Below are 18,310 nucleotides of genomic sequence, written 5' to 3' on the forward strand. Positions count from 1 at the left end.
GGTGGGCTTTAACACTAGAAGTATTATCAGAGAGGAGGGCCATTTAACATGAAAAACTTGGCTGTCTATCAAAAAGATATAACAACCATAAATGTGCAGACACCTAATAAGAGAATTTCAAAATATACAAAAGAAAAACCTGCCAGAGGGAGAAACAGATTCCATCAGAGAATCAAAGAATACTTTCTTATTACCCAATAGAATAAATTGACAGCATGAGCTCATGTCTACGATATTTCAAAATACTATTGAACCATCCTGACCTAATTAATATTAGTATAAAACCACACCCAAAGACTCAGAACACAAATTCTTTAGACACGCACATTAAACAAGTCAATTATTTTGACAGATGTGAGAAAATCGTTTGACAAAAATCAATATCCATTCATTATTTTTAAAGGGGGGGGTATTATCAGCAAACTAAAAGAGTCCATTTCCTCCATCAGACAGGGTAAAAAACAAAAACTTACAGGTAACTTCACATTTAGTGGTGAAATAATGGGTAGCCTCCTCTAAGATAAAGAATAAACCAAAGGAAGTGGTTTTTTTTTTTTTAATGGTACAAATTCACGAGGTGACTCCATAATTTATATCGACATGTAAGGCACACAGAAAACCTAAAACAATGTTGAAAAAAGAAAAAAAAAAGGCTTAAGATTAAAAGATTTGGAGGACTTACCCTAGCGGACTTCTTTTTTTTTTTTTTTAAATTTTATTTATTTGAAAGAGAGAGAATGTGCACACAAGTGGTGGGGAGGGACAGAGGGAGAGGGAGCAAGGGCAGAGGGAGAAGGAGGGGCAGGCTCTCTGATCCCAGGACCCTGGGATTCTGACCTGAGCTGAAGGCAGCCACTTAACTGACTGAGCCACCCAAGCACCCCTATGTTAGCTGACTTCTAAACTTGGTCTAAAGCTACAGTTATTTACAGTGTCTACTTTTTGCAACTAAACAAATTCTGATTGATAAACCATGCCAGTGAAATCCAATAACTAGCTCTTCTTCGAGGTCTTAGGTTCCTCATTTGTTAAAAATAGAGATGATAAGACAACTGTATAAATCAAATAGTTACGCTAATAGAGGAAAAAGAAGAGGAATCAGTGTTAACACTAACAGCAAATACTGAGTTCTTACACCAGACACTAGACCAAGCGATTGGCTTCTATCGCTTTGATTTATCACAACCACTGGCTCAGTTAGAGTCTACTATTATCCCCTTTTACCAAAGAAGGCTTAGAGACTAGATATTGGAGAACTAGTCCAGGGACATCAACTGGTAAGTAAGAAAAGCAAAAATCAAAATGAGGTCTGTGTTCTTCAGCCCCGTGCTAGGCTGCCTTCTACATGAGAGTTTGTCTCAAGGCACTTGAATAGTTGAAGGTACCACACTAGCAAAAGAAATGACGGCCGGATTAAACCCATCAGTATCCTAACTTCTTTAATTTAAGATAGCTTTAGGACATGGAGATCCCTTAGCAAGTATAAATTTTGAACTCTGTGTATTGGAAATGCCCTGGGCCTCGCTGGCTCTCAGCATCTCCAGGATCATGTGGAGGATAATTTTAAAGAATACAATCATGAAACTTGAGTTCTAAGGAATAAGCCTATCACATGAACTACCAACTTCTTATAAAACCAAAAGTCGTTTTTAAAATAAGCCAAATACAAGATTTAGAGTCAAGGTGCCAACCAAGGCAGGCCTGACCTCCCCATCTTCCTGCCGATCAAGGCCAGATGTTGGCTAGTTTATGGCTCTTGTCATAATACATGTTACACAGGTGTGAATGTCTAAGTTCTTGAAATTTTGACTCAAAGCTCGCTTGTAAACATGATACTGATGACAGAGAGCTTGAATGTTACCGCATTGGAAGTGTCAAAAACTAAACTCTAGCCCAGGGAAGAAACAATGTATACTCAATTTCTAGATCTATCCATGAGTATATGTAAGTGATGCCCCAAACAGATGTCGTGCTATAGGAGTCTGATTTCTCTGTTTCAAAATATACAAGTCTGTGACTCAAAGCTAAAGCAAAGATTACTTTCAGGTGCACTCCTATGTGAATCTACACAGTGAGTACTGTTCTGGGAGTGCTGGGAGAAAAGTATCTTACACCTCAAGGTAGGAAAGGCCTTGGGGTCATCTGTACCTGAGACTCGACCAGCACAGACTTCATCTTTCCAGAGACATTCCAAAAATGAACCAAGACTTTCATTGTCCTGTTTTCTCCTCTGTGTCTCCCTCCCCCTTTTGCCCCCCTTTCCCTCAACCATACATTACATACAAAGAATTTCAAACTCCACATTCAATCCTAGGAACCTCTAGGCTTTTTCCTGTTCCTGCATCCCGTTGTAACTCTAAAAGCAATTATTTTAGATAGCCTTTGGTAAAGTTTCGCTTTCTATTAACGTAACTCTTTCAGACCTTTGACAAGTCAATCTATCAGTAATGATCTCTTAAGGTAAATGTTCTGGAAAATTCCTCTTGCAGAATATGCAAACCAAATTAGTTACGGTGGCCAAGGCAAGAGGACTGGAAAACAAAATTTAACGTTCTTGGATTCAACCACATTCATGGACACATTCAGAACAGACAAAACACTGCTTTGTGGGATATCATACTGTAAGTAATAAAAATAATAATAATAGTGTTTCTGAACTGACTAAAAGACTAACAGATTAACTATACTGGAGAAATATGTGGTCCCATCTGGAACCTAAAGAGCAAATACATTTGAATTTATGATCCTACTTGAAGGGCAGAAAATAAAAAAGTTATTTAATAATGTTAATCAAAATGTGCAGATGGAGTAAGGAAGATAGTAATATTTTTTGTTTGCAACAGTCTCTTCCAAGTCCTACAAACTTCATATGATAGACATTAGAAAATGCTGGAAAGAAAACACAATAGCCCCAGAGAAAAATTGAAACCCGTGGAAACAATGCCAGCAGTCAAGACAGTTAAAACAACTCTACTGCAACAAGGGGAAAGTTTATAGAAGGATGAAAGCTTAAAGGTTTAAAATGGAAAGCAAACAAGACAGAACTAGGCAAGAAATCTAAGGAAAGAGGGGCTAATGCAAAACTATAATTTAGCTAGTTGACTATTGCTTCGAATTCTTTGAGCCAATATTTTTATGTCTATGCCTGCCAAGCATTTGTTATGTAAATAAAGAAATCAACACCCTTCAGATAGACACATTGTGGCAATCAGACCTTTGGAACCAAAAGAAAATGTTCCTGGATCATTTTAAGTTGCAAGACCAAGAAGTCACTCTGCCTAGGAAGCTATGGAGAGGTGAGTGGTCTCTGCAAGGGGAAAGACAGAATGCAGGGGTATCTGAACCTCAACTCATGATTTCACCGGCTTGGCAAAGGGTTCACGGACAAGACTGCCTCCTCTCCTCTAAGCCCACGTCTCACAAATCAGTGGATATTAATAGATTCTATCTTCAAAATACTTCCTGACCCCAAACACTGTTTGATCTCTGCTGCCACCACTCCAAGTCAAAGCCACAATTATCTCTCTCCTTGTCTTTACAACAGTTTTCTCTGAGAAGAGTCCCAATTCTGTTTTACCCCTACAACCAGTTTTCCAAGCCGTAATGGGAATATTTTCTTTCAATGTGAATATTAGCATCACTTTCCATTGCTCTTAGAATAAAATGTGCTTCCCACCCATGGACAGCAAGCTCTGTGCGCTATGACAGTGTGACACTGACTCGATGACCCCTCTTTCTCTGGCAGCTGGCCCCACTGACCTCCCTTCAGTTCCCAGAAATGACTAGCTGTTCCCCACCTAGAGCCTCGCCATATACTGTTTCCGGTGCCTGGAAGTTGCTGCTCCTACCTGCTTACACTTGATGGTTTAGTTCCTGGCTTTTTTTTTTTTTTTTTAAGATTTTATTTATTTACTTGAGAGAGAGAGAACACAAGTAGAAAGGGGCAGAGGGAGAGAAGGACAGAGATTGTCAGGCAGACTCCACACTGAGCGGAGAGCCCAACACAGAGCTTGATCCCAGAACTCTGAGATCACGACCTGAGTCGAAGTCAGATGCTTAAGATACCTAGACACCCAATTTCCAGTTTTAATGTTCGATAGGCAGGACTCCCCTGATCACCCTATTCTGGGTACATACCCCTTTTTTATTCTGTATCACGGTGCCTGGTTCACTATCTCCATGGCACTCCCCTGAATTTCTAACAACAAGGTCGCATTGGTTTACTTGTCTATCATCTGTCTCCCACCCCAAGTTATGTTGGTTCCTCATGTTGGTTTCTCAGCCTTGAGCCTTGGCACCCAGTAAAAACTTATGGAATAAATGAACAGATGAATGAGGAGATGAGTGACAGAGGACATATTCTAACAGATTTGTTACAAGGCAATGTGGAAGGATAAATGTTAGTCATTAGCTGTTTTAATTACAGATACCTAAGTGAGTAATCACTGAATCAGTATGAAGGCATGAGGGGCTCCTGGGTGGCTCAGTCAGTTAAGCCTCCCAACCCTTGGTTTCTGCTCAGGACATGATCTCAGGGTTGTGGGATCAAATCCCATGTCAGGTTCTGAGCTCAGCGTAGAGTTGGCTTCTGCCTCTTCCTCTGCCCATCCCTGCCCCTGAGTGTATAGGCACACATACACTCTCTCTCTCTATCTCTGTCTCTCTCAAATAAACATATAAAATCTGAAAAAAGAAAGGTGAGGGGATGAAATTTGGTTCATCTAAGTGCCTTGACGAGCAGCAAAGGGAAGCGAGGAGAAGGAAACATCTTGACTCTCCAAGAGCTTATTCTTACAGAAGACACTAGAAAGACACATCTAGAACAATGAGGAAACAACCCAAGGCTGCCTTTTCTTTGCATAAGCACTGACAGAATGGTTCCAGCCTGGTGTGAGTTTGGAGGGACCGGCCCAGGCTGTCTACCCGGGGTCAATGTGCAGCACAGGCTCTAGGAGCAGCAACAGTTCAAAAGAAGGAGGGATCATCTCCGGGGTGGGCTGGCCAGCAAAACCTCATGGGAGAGCTGGGTTTTGCATGGGGTCTCAAAGCAAGCCCAAGATTTGGCTGGGCAGACAAGGAAGAGGAGTGATACTAGAATCAGAGAGGAGGTTTTGGCTGGTGTTTATGGAAAACATAACTGGGACCACATTTGTTCTCATTCTAAGAAAGCAGACAGTTAGGCGAGATAAAGAGGAAAAGGGAGAACATCTAGAAAAAGCAATTACGAAGCCCTAAGATGTAACAGACCCAAGATGATTGCATTTACAAGGAGACTTTTAATTTTTAAGAAAATCCATCTGTGAGAGTAAAAATCACCTTAAAAACTTTTTCTTTAGCAGAGCAAAAAGACAAATTAGATCTAAGAGGGGAAAATGAAAAATAACTAGGAAATAGTCAGAGGAATATTAAATCAACTTTTCCTCAGCTTAGACTCAACAGATAAAAGACAAAAGAGACAATACTTACAGTGCATGGGTTATACGAGCAAAAGTAATTGGCTATTAATAATGGAAATTTCGGGGTTTAGCCAGAAAGCTTTGTGCTTTCTTTGGGCACTCATTTATCTGATCTATACAAATAGAGACCAACCATGTACCAGGCACTGCTTTGGACCTTAGATTTTAGTGAGGAAGATAGACACTAGAAAGATAAGTAAATCGATATCATTAACTCAAGCTACATGTTACTGATGTGGGTAAGAGGTAGAGAACACTCGGGGCTGTCTTAAGTAAGGTGGTCAGGGAGACGTGAATGGCCTGAGGGAATGATCCATAGTCAAGTCTGAAGCAAGACTTCCTGCAAAGGCAGCATCAGGAGCAAATACCCCAAGGAGCATTGTGTTCTGAAATGAATGGCGCCCCCTGGAGGACATTTCTCAAGCCCTCGCTGTGGTTGAAGAACCACAGGGGGCCAGCCCCTAGAGAGAAGAGGGAAGAGAGTAGTAAGAAATAAAGTCCAGGAGGCAGGCAGGGATACATTGGCTCTACACCACATGTTGGGGGGGGGGGGGGTGGAGGGAGGGGAAATCACCTGAGGTTTAAGAGGCTTGGAGTGAAAACACGGGATTTACCTGTTAGAAAGTTCGCTTTGCCTATTGTGTGGAGAACATACCAGAGAGGACAAGAGTGAATCAGAAGTCTAGAAGCTACTGTAGGAGTCCAGAGAGGAACCAGGAAGCCCACAAGAGGTCGGGAAGCCTGAGCAAACCACATAACCATCGTCTCTGACACGAACAACAAGAAATTTGCAATGTGAGATAGCCAGAGGATCGCCTTACACACACAAGAAAAATAATGTCTTAACTCTTTGTAGAATTCGGAGTCTAGAGAAACACGAAAGAGAAAAAAAAAAAAAAAAAGACTGGAACTAAGAAATGGGACATGGAAGGGAGACACAGGTACTGAATTCCTGCCTACCACCTCCCAGCTCCATGAGGTACGTGTTACCTTTTACATATTTTGAAACCGAAGCCCATAGGGGTAATTAATTTGACCAAAGCCATCTGGTAATCGACAGAGTGTCCCATGGGTTCATTAAATTTGTGTCCCAAATGGAACTTCCCATCCTCTCCCCTTAAAGCTGCTCACTGCCCCGCAGCACCCCCTACATGCAGTTGTCTAAAGCTTTCTGAAGTCTGGCTTGTCCTCCACGGTCCCTCTCCCCCTCCTCTTACAGCCAGTCCATCCCCTTCTATCTCCATTGTCCCTGACTCATTCCACCATTATTGCTCACCTAAATTACTGTCACAGGTTCCAAACAGAGTTCTCTGACTTTCGTTGTCCTCCAATCCATTCCTCCTCCAGCTGCAGTAATTTCTCTTAAATGCTAAAGTTCTGCCCTCTCTCTGCTAAAACGAATCATGGTGCCCTCCCCCACATTCTCGGATGGAGCCCAATCCCCTGTCATGGTGTTGGAGAGCCTGCCAAGCTGCCTTCTACTTCAGTCACTAGTCCATACTATCTCTCCATCACATTGTGCATTGCAGTTCTGCTGAGCTCCCCTTTGTTCCTCAGACATGGCACACTCTCTCTCCTATACCTTCACACATGGTGTCCATGTTCTCTTCCTGGGAGACTCAGTCTTCTGCCCACAGCCTTAAATTACTCATCTTGGTGTCGCCTCCCCTTTGGGTCTCCATTAAAACATTACTTCCCTTGGAACATTTCATGGATTTCCTTGCAGCCCCCAGTCTTGGGGGGGGGGTCCCCTCTTCAACCACTAAACTACCCCAGTAAAGCCCAGTCATACGTGTGGTCATAATGTCTACACTGTCTCTCTTACCCACTACCCCACAAGATCCATGAGCCAGAGTCCCACCTGTCTTGTTCACTCCTAGATCCCTTGTCATTAGCACAGTAACTGCCACAAAGTAGGTAATCAATAAATAGTACAAGGATGATTAAGTCTTTCATTAAATACATTATTTCATATTTACATGATGGAATAAAATGCAGCCATTTAATAACAATGCTTTGGGAAAATAATGATACAGGAGAACATTTGGAACACATTGTTCAGTTTAAGAAGCTCATTACAAAAGAGAATGCATAGTAAGATCCAATTTTAGTTTTCTAAAATACACATTAAAGAAAGAGACTTCAGGGGCACCTGGGTGGCTCAGTCAGTTAAGCAACTGTCTTCAGCTCAGATCATGATCACTGGGTCCTGTGACTGAGCCCCACATCAGGCTCTCTGCTCAGAAGGGAGTCTGCTTCTCCCTGTCCCTCTGTTCCTATACCTGCTCTCTCTCTAATACATAAATTAAAATCTTTTTAAAAAATTAAATTAAAAAGAGACTTCAAAGATTTGCCTAAAATTCAAAGTTTTCTCTTTTGGTGGATGCACTTACAGGTGCGGGTTTTTTTTTCCCCTTGAGCTCATCTGAGCATAGGTTTCTCTGATTGTGAAGGTAAAATGATAAAATTATTTAAAGTGTTATTTAAAGTCCTAGACTGTAACACAGCAGAGTGTAATGGTCAAGTGCAGTGAGAGGGGACAGTGGTGAGATCAGTCCACGTGCACGCCCTGGTGTACTGGGACCAGACGCATCACTAAGTGTAGACTATTTGGAAATCGAAAGCAAGGAAGGGACAAGGTTCTTCATATGGATTACAATGAAATATAACTGGGTCAATTAGAAAGTAGAGCAGTGGGAAATGCTTTAAGAAGGGGAAGCCTAGGGGCGCCTGGGTGGCTCAGTGGGTTAAGCCGCTGCCTTCGGCTCAGGTCATGATCCCAGGTCCTGGGTTCGAGCCCCACATCGGACTTTCTGCTCAGCAGGGAGCCTGCTTCCTCCTCTCTCTCTGCCTGCCTCTCTGCTTACTTGTGATTTCTCTCTGTCAAATAAATAAATAAAATCTTTAAAAAAAAAAAAAAAAGAAGGGGAAGCCTAAGCATCTACCTTTGGTGGCCTTTTGTCAGTATGACATCAGATCTCAGAGATGAGAACTCCGTTTGAAAAACTAGTCAAAGAAAAGCTTATTTAACCAAAAATAGAATATGATAAAGTCATTAACCGACATTCTTCTACATTCACAGCTGCGTGTGTGGTCAGTTCTCTTAGACCTATCTCTGTCCATCCCACCTTCAAATGTTCACAGGACTCAGAGCCCGGATCTGAACTATTCAAAGTAAGAGCCAGAAAATCATCACATCACATGATGCTCTGGTCCAAGTCAGACAAAAATGTCCTTCTAGCCTCCTCCGGCTGTCTAAAACAAGGACTATATACATAGAGACACATATATATATGGAGATAAATTCTGCTGCAGGGAGGCAGAAAGAATTGTACTTACTTTTAGGATATTTGTATTTCTATTATCAATAATCTTTGTTGCTCCTAAAGACCACGATATGGGTATTCTACTTCCAACATGGCAAAGTGAACTTTTTTTAACAGATTATCCAACAAATACCAACTGTGAACCCCAGACCAAATAACCTTCAACTATGTGGCTCTGGAAAGTGAGCAAAAGCAGACAGGTTTTGGAGGAAGGTCAAAACGTAGAGGCAGCAGCTAGTGCTCTCTCTGCCCACAGGGACTCCAGGGAGGAGCCTGGCACAGAAGAAGAGAACCAGAGAAGGGATCCCCAAATAAGGTATATGAAATCTGCCCAAGTCTCCTATGACCCCTAAACCATGCTGAATAGGATACGGGATAGGATCTGATCCTCCCCTCACTGCTGAGCCTAACCAACGAGAGTCACCTAGTTATATTAGCGAACATTGGTTCATTCATCTTGGCTCCAGTTTCCTCCCATATGAAACAACAGTGTTGCAACAGTTTTGAGATATTCACTCCCTCAGACATTCAGCAAAAGGCCCATAGGTATTTAAGTGCCAGGTGTGCTAAGGAATACAAAGGAAAATTTAACATTACTGCCCTCAACAAGCCTGGAATCCCATGAGAGAGCAGATGTGCACCCAACCAGCTAGCTGTCACACGAAGTTGAACTTGACCAGAGAAGGGGCTCAGTACAGCAGAGAGAACATGAACTCCAGAATCAAACTTGTCTTATCTCCTGGGGCCATCAGGATCCTCCTTGTACAGCTGTTGTGGGCACTAAGCAACCACACTTATATGAATCACTTAGCCCACTGTTCTGAGTACTGTAGACCAACTTAATCCTTGCAACAACCTCATTAAGTTGGCACTAATACTGCCTTCACTCTATAGATGCAGAACACATGGCATAGAGAATTTAGGGTTGTCTGCCAAGGTCACCAAGTAATATGCGATCAGACACAGATTCCAACTCAAGCAGCAAAGTCTACCCACCTCTCAGCCGCTAACTGCCAACTTATCTTAAATAATAACTTTTCAAGTGCTAAACACAGAGTAGGCACTCAACCAACAGCAGTTATCTTCATTGTTACAGTTACCACTGAGGCTGTGGTGATTCCTGAAGCCACAAGAGAGATAAGGGATAAAGATAATGAAATTCAGGACGTGATACCCGAATGTTCAAAGTCAAAAGGTTTTAAGAACACTAACTAATTTTCATGGGTAAATCCGGACACATGCCTTAAAACATTGGAATTCCTATTTACATATAAGGTATCCCTTCCCTCTTCTTAAAAAGAAAAGCAGCAAGCTACCATGATTTAGGTCTTCCTCCGTTTGTCACAATGTAACTTCCAGCTGTCACCTGCCAACACTGACCTGGGCATCAGAATGGTTCCCCAAGGTAAAATAGAGCTAAAAATGACAGGAACCTGGTCACACACCAAAGTGACTGCCTTGTCCCACTGCTGATTTGAGAAGCAGCGGACAAAATCCCTCGCAGATTTAAACAATCTCAGAGAGATAGCAAAAAAATGTTTCAATCTTTATTTTTTTTTTATTTTTATTTTTATTTTTTTTAAAGATTTTATTTATTCATTTGACAGACAGAGATCACAAGTAGGCAGAGAGGCAGGCAGAGACTGAGAAAGGAGGAAGCAGGCTCCCCGCTGAGCAGAGAGCCTGATATGGGGCTCGATCCCAGGACCCTGGGATCATGACCTGAGCCGAAGGCAGAGGCTTTAACCCACTGAGCCACCCAGGCGCCCCTGTTTCAATCTTTAAAAATAAATAATCTCAAAGAAACTGTGCTATGTGGGGTTAAAAAAAAAAGAAAGAGAAAAAGATGAGAAATATGAACTCAACTGAAAATCAAAAACTAATCCGCATGCACCAAACATAGAAATTAAGTTTTACTCACACTTGATAAATCTGAAAACCTGCTTTGTTTCCAAAAGGTGAAACCATGGGATCCTTGGGAGTCCAAGGATTTCAGCTGCTCCAATTCTTAAATGAAGTGGTGATTTAGGGGTGATGCCAAATTTTAAAAGAATAAGAACAGTATTTACTCAGGCCTGCTAATTTTATGAGGACAGGCTGCACATTTCTTATGGAAATACATGTAGTTTAATAAGGTCCTCAGAGAGTGTTTTCTCCAAAGCTCTACGTATCAGGATACTGGGGAAAAACAACCAAATTCCAGGACTGTGTAACTCCTAAATCCTTCCTGGGTAACATGCCCAGTTTCTGAACAATATACATGATCTCGGAGATAATTTTTATGACATGTGTGGCTATTGCCTGTAAATCCCTCTAAGATGAAAAGCATTACCACTGACATTTGAGTTGGACAAAAGGATTTATATGGCTTGATTACTCAAGGCTATAAAATGTAGAAAAACAAAAATAGTTTGGATAAACCCTTGGAGTTTGTTGCAGGGATTTAACCTACGGGGCCTGTGGGCCAACATTAAGTTTTAGGGAGTCGTTTAGAGGTTATGAAACTTTTCTTCACAAACATTACTTGAAACAACGAGCTGGATTTATTGACTCGGCAAGGGGCTCTTACACAGATAGATTTGAATCACAGGCTTTTCGGAATAGGGTCCCTTAAAGGTAAAAGTCAATCCTTATCATTTTGCAACAAGAAAACAATGGCTGGAAAAGATAAAATTTATGACTCACCCAAAGTGATATGACTAAAGCCCCCACCAGCATCGTCATTATCATCACTGCTAATATTATTTGGTATTTAGTATTTCCCAAGCACAGAGCTAGGGCCTTTTCTGTTCTTCACACCAGCTTAAAAAGGATGTCCTAACATCATCCTCATTTTCTAAGTGAGAAAAAAGAGCCTCTGAGAAGCAAAGAGCTGTGAGGTGGGTAGGTCCAGAATTCAAACACAAGCCATGTGACCCTAATACGCCACATTGGTGACCAGCCCACCCCCCCCCCCCGCCTCCTCAACGGCCCCTGACGCAAGTGTCCAGACCTCTGGGTCAGAGAAGGGCTCCAACCGTCCGTGGCTCCAGAGTTTTCCAGGTTATAAGATCTGCATGTCAAACAGTGGAACCCAGGGTAGTGTTCTAACAGTTCAAGGACTGAAGGAAGTGGATCCCCCCTCCTTGTTTGCAATAATCGCACTCAGGACTATGGTACGAAGAGCTGTTAAGACAAATTCTGTCTGTAATCCCATCAGAAGGCATCACACCAGAAAATATCTTTGTTTGTAAAGTATATCAGATAAAATAATATCTTCTCAAAATAGCACCTGAAGCACCATATTCTCACTCGGGTCTCTGGTTGAGCACACCCAGGGAAATGCCAGAAAAGCGATCAGATTCAATGCAATGCGACCCAAGGCCCTGCACCGTGCAAATCGTCACACTTCTGGAACCCACAAATGGGCTTTCCTGCCGAATGTTCTCATCTCTATTAAGTTCTTTGTTATTCCCTATCAGTCTGTGGGGTATCCTGTCTCAAATCCTGAGGCAGAAAGAAAATGAAATTGGGATGCTGAAGCAAAGAAGATGGCCAGATATGTATTTAAATATATTCATCTATTTAAATTTACACATTTAAATATCAATAGGCAGCGATGGTAAGTATATATAATTAGACATCTTCAGAATTATAATGCATATAATCTAAAATTTAAGGATCTCAGAGTCCTAAACCAAACATAAAGACAATATCAGCACACAGAGTAAATAATGTAGGCAAAAAAATCAGCTTCTAATTGCCTCTCTGTGCTATTGTCATTCAATAAGGGACAGATAAGGAAACACTCGTGACATTTTTACTTTTGTATCTTAGCACTTCCACCTATAATGTCCCTATAATCTGAAACAGCACTTTACAGGTGGGGGACCCAGTGAAAGTTAAGCAGAAATTCAGGGAAAAGACAGAACCTGTTGATGAAGGACAAAACTCTAAGTGTGGGAAGAAAGCACACACCTTCCAGAAGGAGCGCTTAAATGATCATCACTGCACACAGCAACCCGAGGGCCTGACTTTCTTTTAACCGAAAGAGGTTAAAAAGAAGGCGAAGAGTCAAAGAGACAGATACCCAGGAGGGACTCCAACCTCGGAGGACTTGGTCCAGATTGGAGGGAGAAGGATCCTTGAAGGAAACGGAATGCAGATGAAAAGGATGGAAAAGAGCCAACGTATGAGCACACGGAGTTGAAAGAACTATCCAGAGGGAAAACCCAGTTTTAACAGCTTTCTGGACTGGAAGGAAACTGCTGTAAAAGGATCTCACTGGACTTACAAAAAGGAAATTTATATATATATATAATTTAAATATATATATATATGAAAAAAAATCTTTTCTAGCTTTTCCCAGACTTGAGAATTTTTAGCAGGGTCATTTAGAAGTTTTAGAACCCAACAGACTTTTCATTTATTTTACTCATGACTCTGGTTACAAAGATCATCTTTAAAAATAAACAGGATGGGGGGGGCGGGACCTGGGTGGTTCAGTTGGTGAAGCGTCTGCCTTCCACTCAGGTCATGATCTCAGGGTCCTGGGATCCAGTCCCACATCGGGCTCCCTGCTCAGCGGGGAGTCTTCTTGACCCTCACTCTCTGCCCCTCTTGCTCATGCTCTCTCTCTCTTAAATAAATAAAATCTTTAAAAATAAATAAACAGGATGGAACTTATTTTAAAGGATGTATTTAGAGACAGTATAGGACAGTGGATAAGAAGGCCAGCGCCAAGTTGCCTGGGCTTAAATTTCTAGCTATGTGATCGTAGGCTGACTATTTAATCTCTTGTGCCTCCGTTTCCCAATCTGTTAAATGGAAATATTAACAGCATCTGCTTCATCGGATTGCTGTGAGGGTCAGATGAGCTGGGAGACATTGAGAGTGATATCTAAGTGCTGACTTCTATAATTAGTTTAACACATTTTTATGAATCTCTTACTAACATAAAATATGGAGCTAAATGCTCCACAGGTAGGGTATTTCCCACCCTCACAAGATAACATGGGAAAGCAGGGCAGACGTAATTAATGCATATGAAGAAGTAGATGAAGAAAGGGCACGCAGCATACAATATCAGGAAATCATTACTAGTTTTCTTAGGTGTGATCATTTTCCAGATACTCAGTAATATATGAAGGAGAAGGTCCTGATCCTCAGAAAACACAAAACGATTTATTTGGAGATGAAGAGGCATGATGTCTGTCATTTACTTTCTAATTGCTTTGCAAAGACCCAGACCATATACGTAAATATATAAAGCAGACATATAAAGCAGACATGACAAAATGTTAATCACTGGAGATAAAAAGAAAAAGAGGAAAGAAAGAAAGAGAAGAAGGCAGCAAGGGTCCAGTGCTGGCTCAGAATCCAGAACATCCTGTGCACTTGAGACACTTTCCAAACTTGTCTTCACAATGTGGCTGATATGAGAAGGATCCCGGAGACATAGGCTTTTTAAAGTAAAGTGCTCTATAAACATTCTTTTCTACAATCAGCACCCAAAGAGCAAGCCAGTGGGAGGGGTTGCTTTAGAAATGCCAGCTCAGCCTCTGCTCCCACTAAGAGGCTCTGAAACACAGCAATGAATCCCTCAGAACTATAATTAAAGCCCCCTTTTCCTGGTCCATCTTCAGGGAAGGTAAACCTCTGAACAAAAGTCTTCATGCAAATACTGCTGGGAAATCCATCTCCATCCTTTTAATTCCAGATCATCACTATTCCTCTAGGCTTTATCTAGATGCCATGGAGGAGCTGACAGGCCACCGGATAAAAAAAGAAGGTTCCCTAGACAATCCCCCAGATGCCCAGCTTTCAACTAACATCTGTGGGCTAATGTGTCTGTTTGGACTTGGCCCAGACTTCTGCCCCAACCTTCGGACTCACATAGAACTGCCCAGGTGACATCTCTGCTTGGATGCCACAAAGGCCCCTCAAACTCAACACATCCAAAATAGAACACCCCTCTTCTGCATTTCCTTTTCTCCACAAATGGCACAACCAACCGTAGAGTGAGATGGCACAAACATGCCCTCTTCTCCCCTGCCCCCCATAATCCACCCAACTCAGGCGCCCCTCATTTGACCTCTCAAGTTATAATCTTCCCTTTCCACCAGTCCACATCTACTCTCTGGACTTCTGCAACAACTCCCAAGCTTCTCTCCTTATTTCCACTCTTGTCCTTCTCCAATCTACAGCTATCCACGGTTTAACGGTAACCATTACTAGGAAAACGATCACGACGAAGCAGCTAACGTGGAATAAGCCATAGCCAGGCACTGGGCCAAGGCCCTTACCTGCATCTTCTCCTTAATCCTCATTGTCCCTCTTAAGTGGGCAGCATCCCCAACGTACAGACCAGGAAACTGAGACAGACAGGCATGACCTCACTCAGCCACAAGAGGGGGCTAGTGAGTAAGTGGCTGAGCCAGACTCAAGACCACAGCCCCTTGCTCTCCCTCAGGATGAAAATGCAATGCTCCACCCAGGCCCACAGAGCCCCCTGAAGCCCTACACACTCCAGCCTCCGATCACCCACTTTCTTCCTCTTTGTCTTCCCTCATCAGTGATGCCATCAACTCTACCCTCCTCCTCGCTGTCCTCACTCAGGGTCTCCCCATGTGGGCAGCACTCCCAACTCCCCAAGGCTGAGCAGCTTCCGTTTGTACCTCTTCAAGGCCCCAGTCCAGCTGTCATTACGTACTAATCTGCGCAGCACGTGCCACAGGAGGGGCCGTCCCCACTTTACTAACCCTGATGTCCCAGCACCCAGCACAGTGCCTGGTGCACAGAAAGTGTTCAGCCACCTTTATCCACTAGAAAAATGAAGCAAAAGTAAAATTCTTGGGTCCTACTTCAAGGGCCATCCCTTATTACAGATGTAATTTTTTTAAATACTCAGATGTTTAAATTTTTTTTAAAAATTATTTGTTTTAGAGAGGAAGAAAAAAACAGAGGAGGAGGGAGAGAAAGAATCTCAAGCATGCTCTGGGCTAAGCGTGGAGCACAACACAGGGCTTGATCTCACAACCCTGAGATCGTAACCTGAGCCGGATTAAAGAGTCAGACACTTAATTGAGCCATCCAGGCACCCCACTGATTTTTCTAAGTTACTACCTTTAGGAGCCTCTGCAGCTTCATTTTAACTTTCTGGTGGCAATCAAAACAATTAAAAATAAGCAATTTGGAGTTTTCAAAACTCTTTAAAAATCCTATTTGTATGCGGCATGGCCTGTGAAGTCTGCAGGATCACCATAGCCCACGTTTAGGAGGATCAGGGAGGGGGGTTAATGATTTGTGGTAGATCAGCTAGTGATTCTGAAGCCCGTAAGCACATAAGCACAGCCCACAACCACCTAGGTAGCAACTTATGAACCCAGGGCATAATGACACTGTGAAAATCTGCAACGCCCTCTATCTGCAAGTGACATGGTGCTGCTTGCAAAGCCCTTGACTTCCAACATTTCCAAGTTTTCCCATTTGCTTCAGAGACTCAAGAGAGGGTCAAAGGCCAGGCTCATCAAACACACTGAACTCCATTGTCATGGTAACCCTAGACTGGCCATAGCCTCCAGCTCCTACCCCTGCACAGGTGAGCAGAAGCTGGGGACAGGATTCACTTCTTTAGTTCGTGTCTTCAAAACATTAAAGAGTAGAAGGGGCTATAGATCGCAGGTGCCACTCCTGGCCACCCCGAGCCCTCAGGTCACCTGGGAGGTCAGTCCCTTTCAGCAACAGCCCCCTGGCCCCCTGCAGCCTCTCAGCTAGGGGCAGGAGAGGCTAATGTGGCCAACAGAGATTTTCCTGATGCTCAGACTCTGCACTTAATCTCTGTACTTCATGTAATTGTCAACGCCCCTTCTTTGGATCAGGAGCTCATATGCTGTTTTAAGGAAAAAAACTCTCTAATAGTGGGTTATTCTTACAGCATTAAAGTTTAAGGTAATCATTTCCATAACATCCCCCCACACAGAAATGAGAACTTCCTCCAAGACCAAAGTCATTCCTTGCAGCTGGATAGCTATGATTATCTGTCTGCTCCTTCTGATCAAACCACCCTCAAAGTAAAACTTGGTTAAAGTAAAAGTAGCTCAAAAGATGGGGCTTTCCAACTAAATTGAAGTTTCTAAGATGGTATGAAGTTGATTTACAAATAAAAGCAGGTGAACTTTATGTTGAAATATTTTTTATGTGGGACACCTGGGTGGCTCAGTCAGTTAAGCGTCTGCCTTTGGCTCAGGTCATGATCTCAGTGTCCTGGGATTGAGTCCTTCATTGGGCTCCCTGCTCAGTGGGGAGCCCACTTCTCCCCCTCCCTCTGCTTGCTCCCCCTTGCTTCTGCGAGTGCGCTCTCTCTCTCTCTCTGACAAATAAATAAAAGTTAAAAAGAAATATTTTTTATGTGAACTGGTATTAAAAATAAGTAAAATTTTGAAAATTTTAACATGTGAAATTTAGGAAAAAACATATTTATTCATTGTATTGCATTTATTGTTTTTCAATGTATAAATAAAAATCAGAGAAATTCCTGGATTATGTCTAATATTAAAACATTTTGTAAATAAAATAAGAAGTTCTCTTGTATGGATTTTTCCAGAAATTTAAAGCTGATCAAAGTAGTTTATGATTTAAAATGAAAACAAAAGGGACTCCTAGGCAATAATATTTACCTTCTGGACACTGGCAGGTGAATCCACTGAGATTAGAAACACACGTTGCTCCATTTCTGCATGGGTCTAAGATACAATAATCAATCTTGGATTGGCAAAGCTCTCCAGTATAACCTGATTAAAATAAGAGAGACATTTTATAAAATGTGTCATTTCAAAACCACAGTGAATTGCCCCAAGAATTGATGGAGTCCACTGGTAACTACCCACCACAAGCACAGTTTTGAGCTAAAGAACCCCCTGGCCACTCCTTGATCTACTCTGGTTTAGCAACAAGAAACAATCATCACAGTTTAGAATTGCAGTTCAAAAATAATTTCCTTTATAAAAGTCTTTATTGCAAAGACTTTTCTTCAGCATTAGCTCTGCATTTTATTTTGAAATACTAGTCAGAAACTTCAGAAATGGAGAGGTCCCAGGTTCTTTCTGACACAGGGCAAAACACAATCTACAATGTTCTGCTGGACCTAGCCAAGGAGGACACTTTCCTTAGGTCATCCCAATACCTATTTTTTAGGTAAAAAATGGGTATTTTTCCTAGCATATTTTCCTAGCATTAGGAAAAAATGGTAGGTGTTAAAATTTTGTTAATATACATTTTACAGCTGGAAGAACACTTCTGTGTTAATGTCATGCCCTATCCCCCCATTTTAAAGATAAAGAGATTGTCAGTGTAATAGAACAAATCAGTAAGAGTAGAGACAAGAGCTACATGGTCCTCTCAATTGATTCAGAGAAAGCATTTGACAAGATATAGCATCCATTCCTAATTAAAATGCTCCAAAGTGTAGGGATAGAGGGAACATTCCTCAACTTCATAAAATAAATCTATGTATTTATCTATCTGTCTAAAAACCCACAGTGAGTATCA

At 42.0% G+C, this 18,310-nt stretch overlaps 1 protein-coding gene across 1 annotated transcript in view; it reads right to left on the minus strand.

Annotated features, from left to right (window-relative positions):
• Positions 1 to 18,310, minus strand: part of DNER (delta/notch like EGF repeat containing) — a 327,654-nt gene that overhangs the window by 71,436 nt on the left and 237,908 nt on the right. Inside the window, 1 exon segment of the mRNA XM_047722680.1 lies at positions 17,440 to 17,553. Within this exon segment, the coding sequence (XP_047578636.1) occupies positions 17,440 to 17,553 (114 nt within the window).

The sequence above is a fragment of the Lutra lutra genome, chromosome 3, assembly GCF_902655055.1.
Source record: "Lutra lutra chromosome 3, mLutLut1.2, whole genome shotgun sequence".
NCBI classification, from domain to species: domain Eukaryota; kingdom Metazoa; phylum Chordata; class Mammalia; order Carnivora; family Mustelidae; genus Lutra; species Lutra lutra.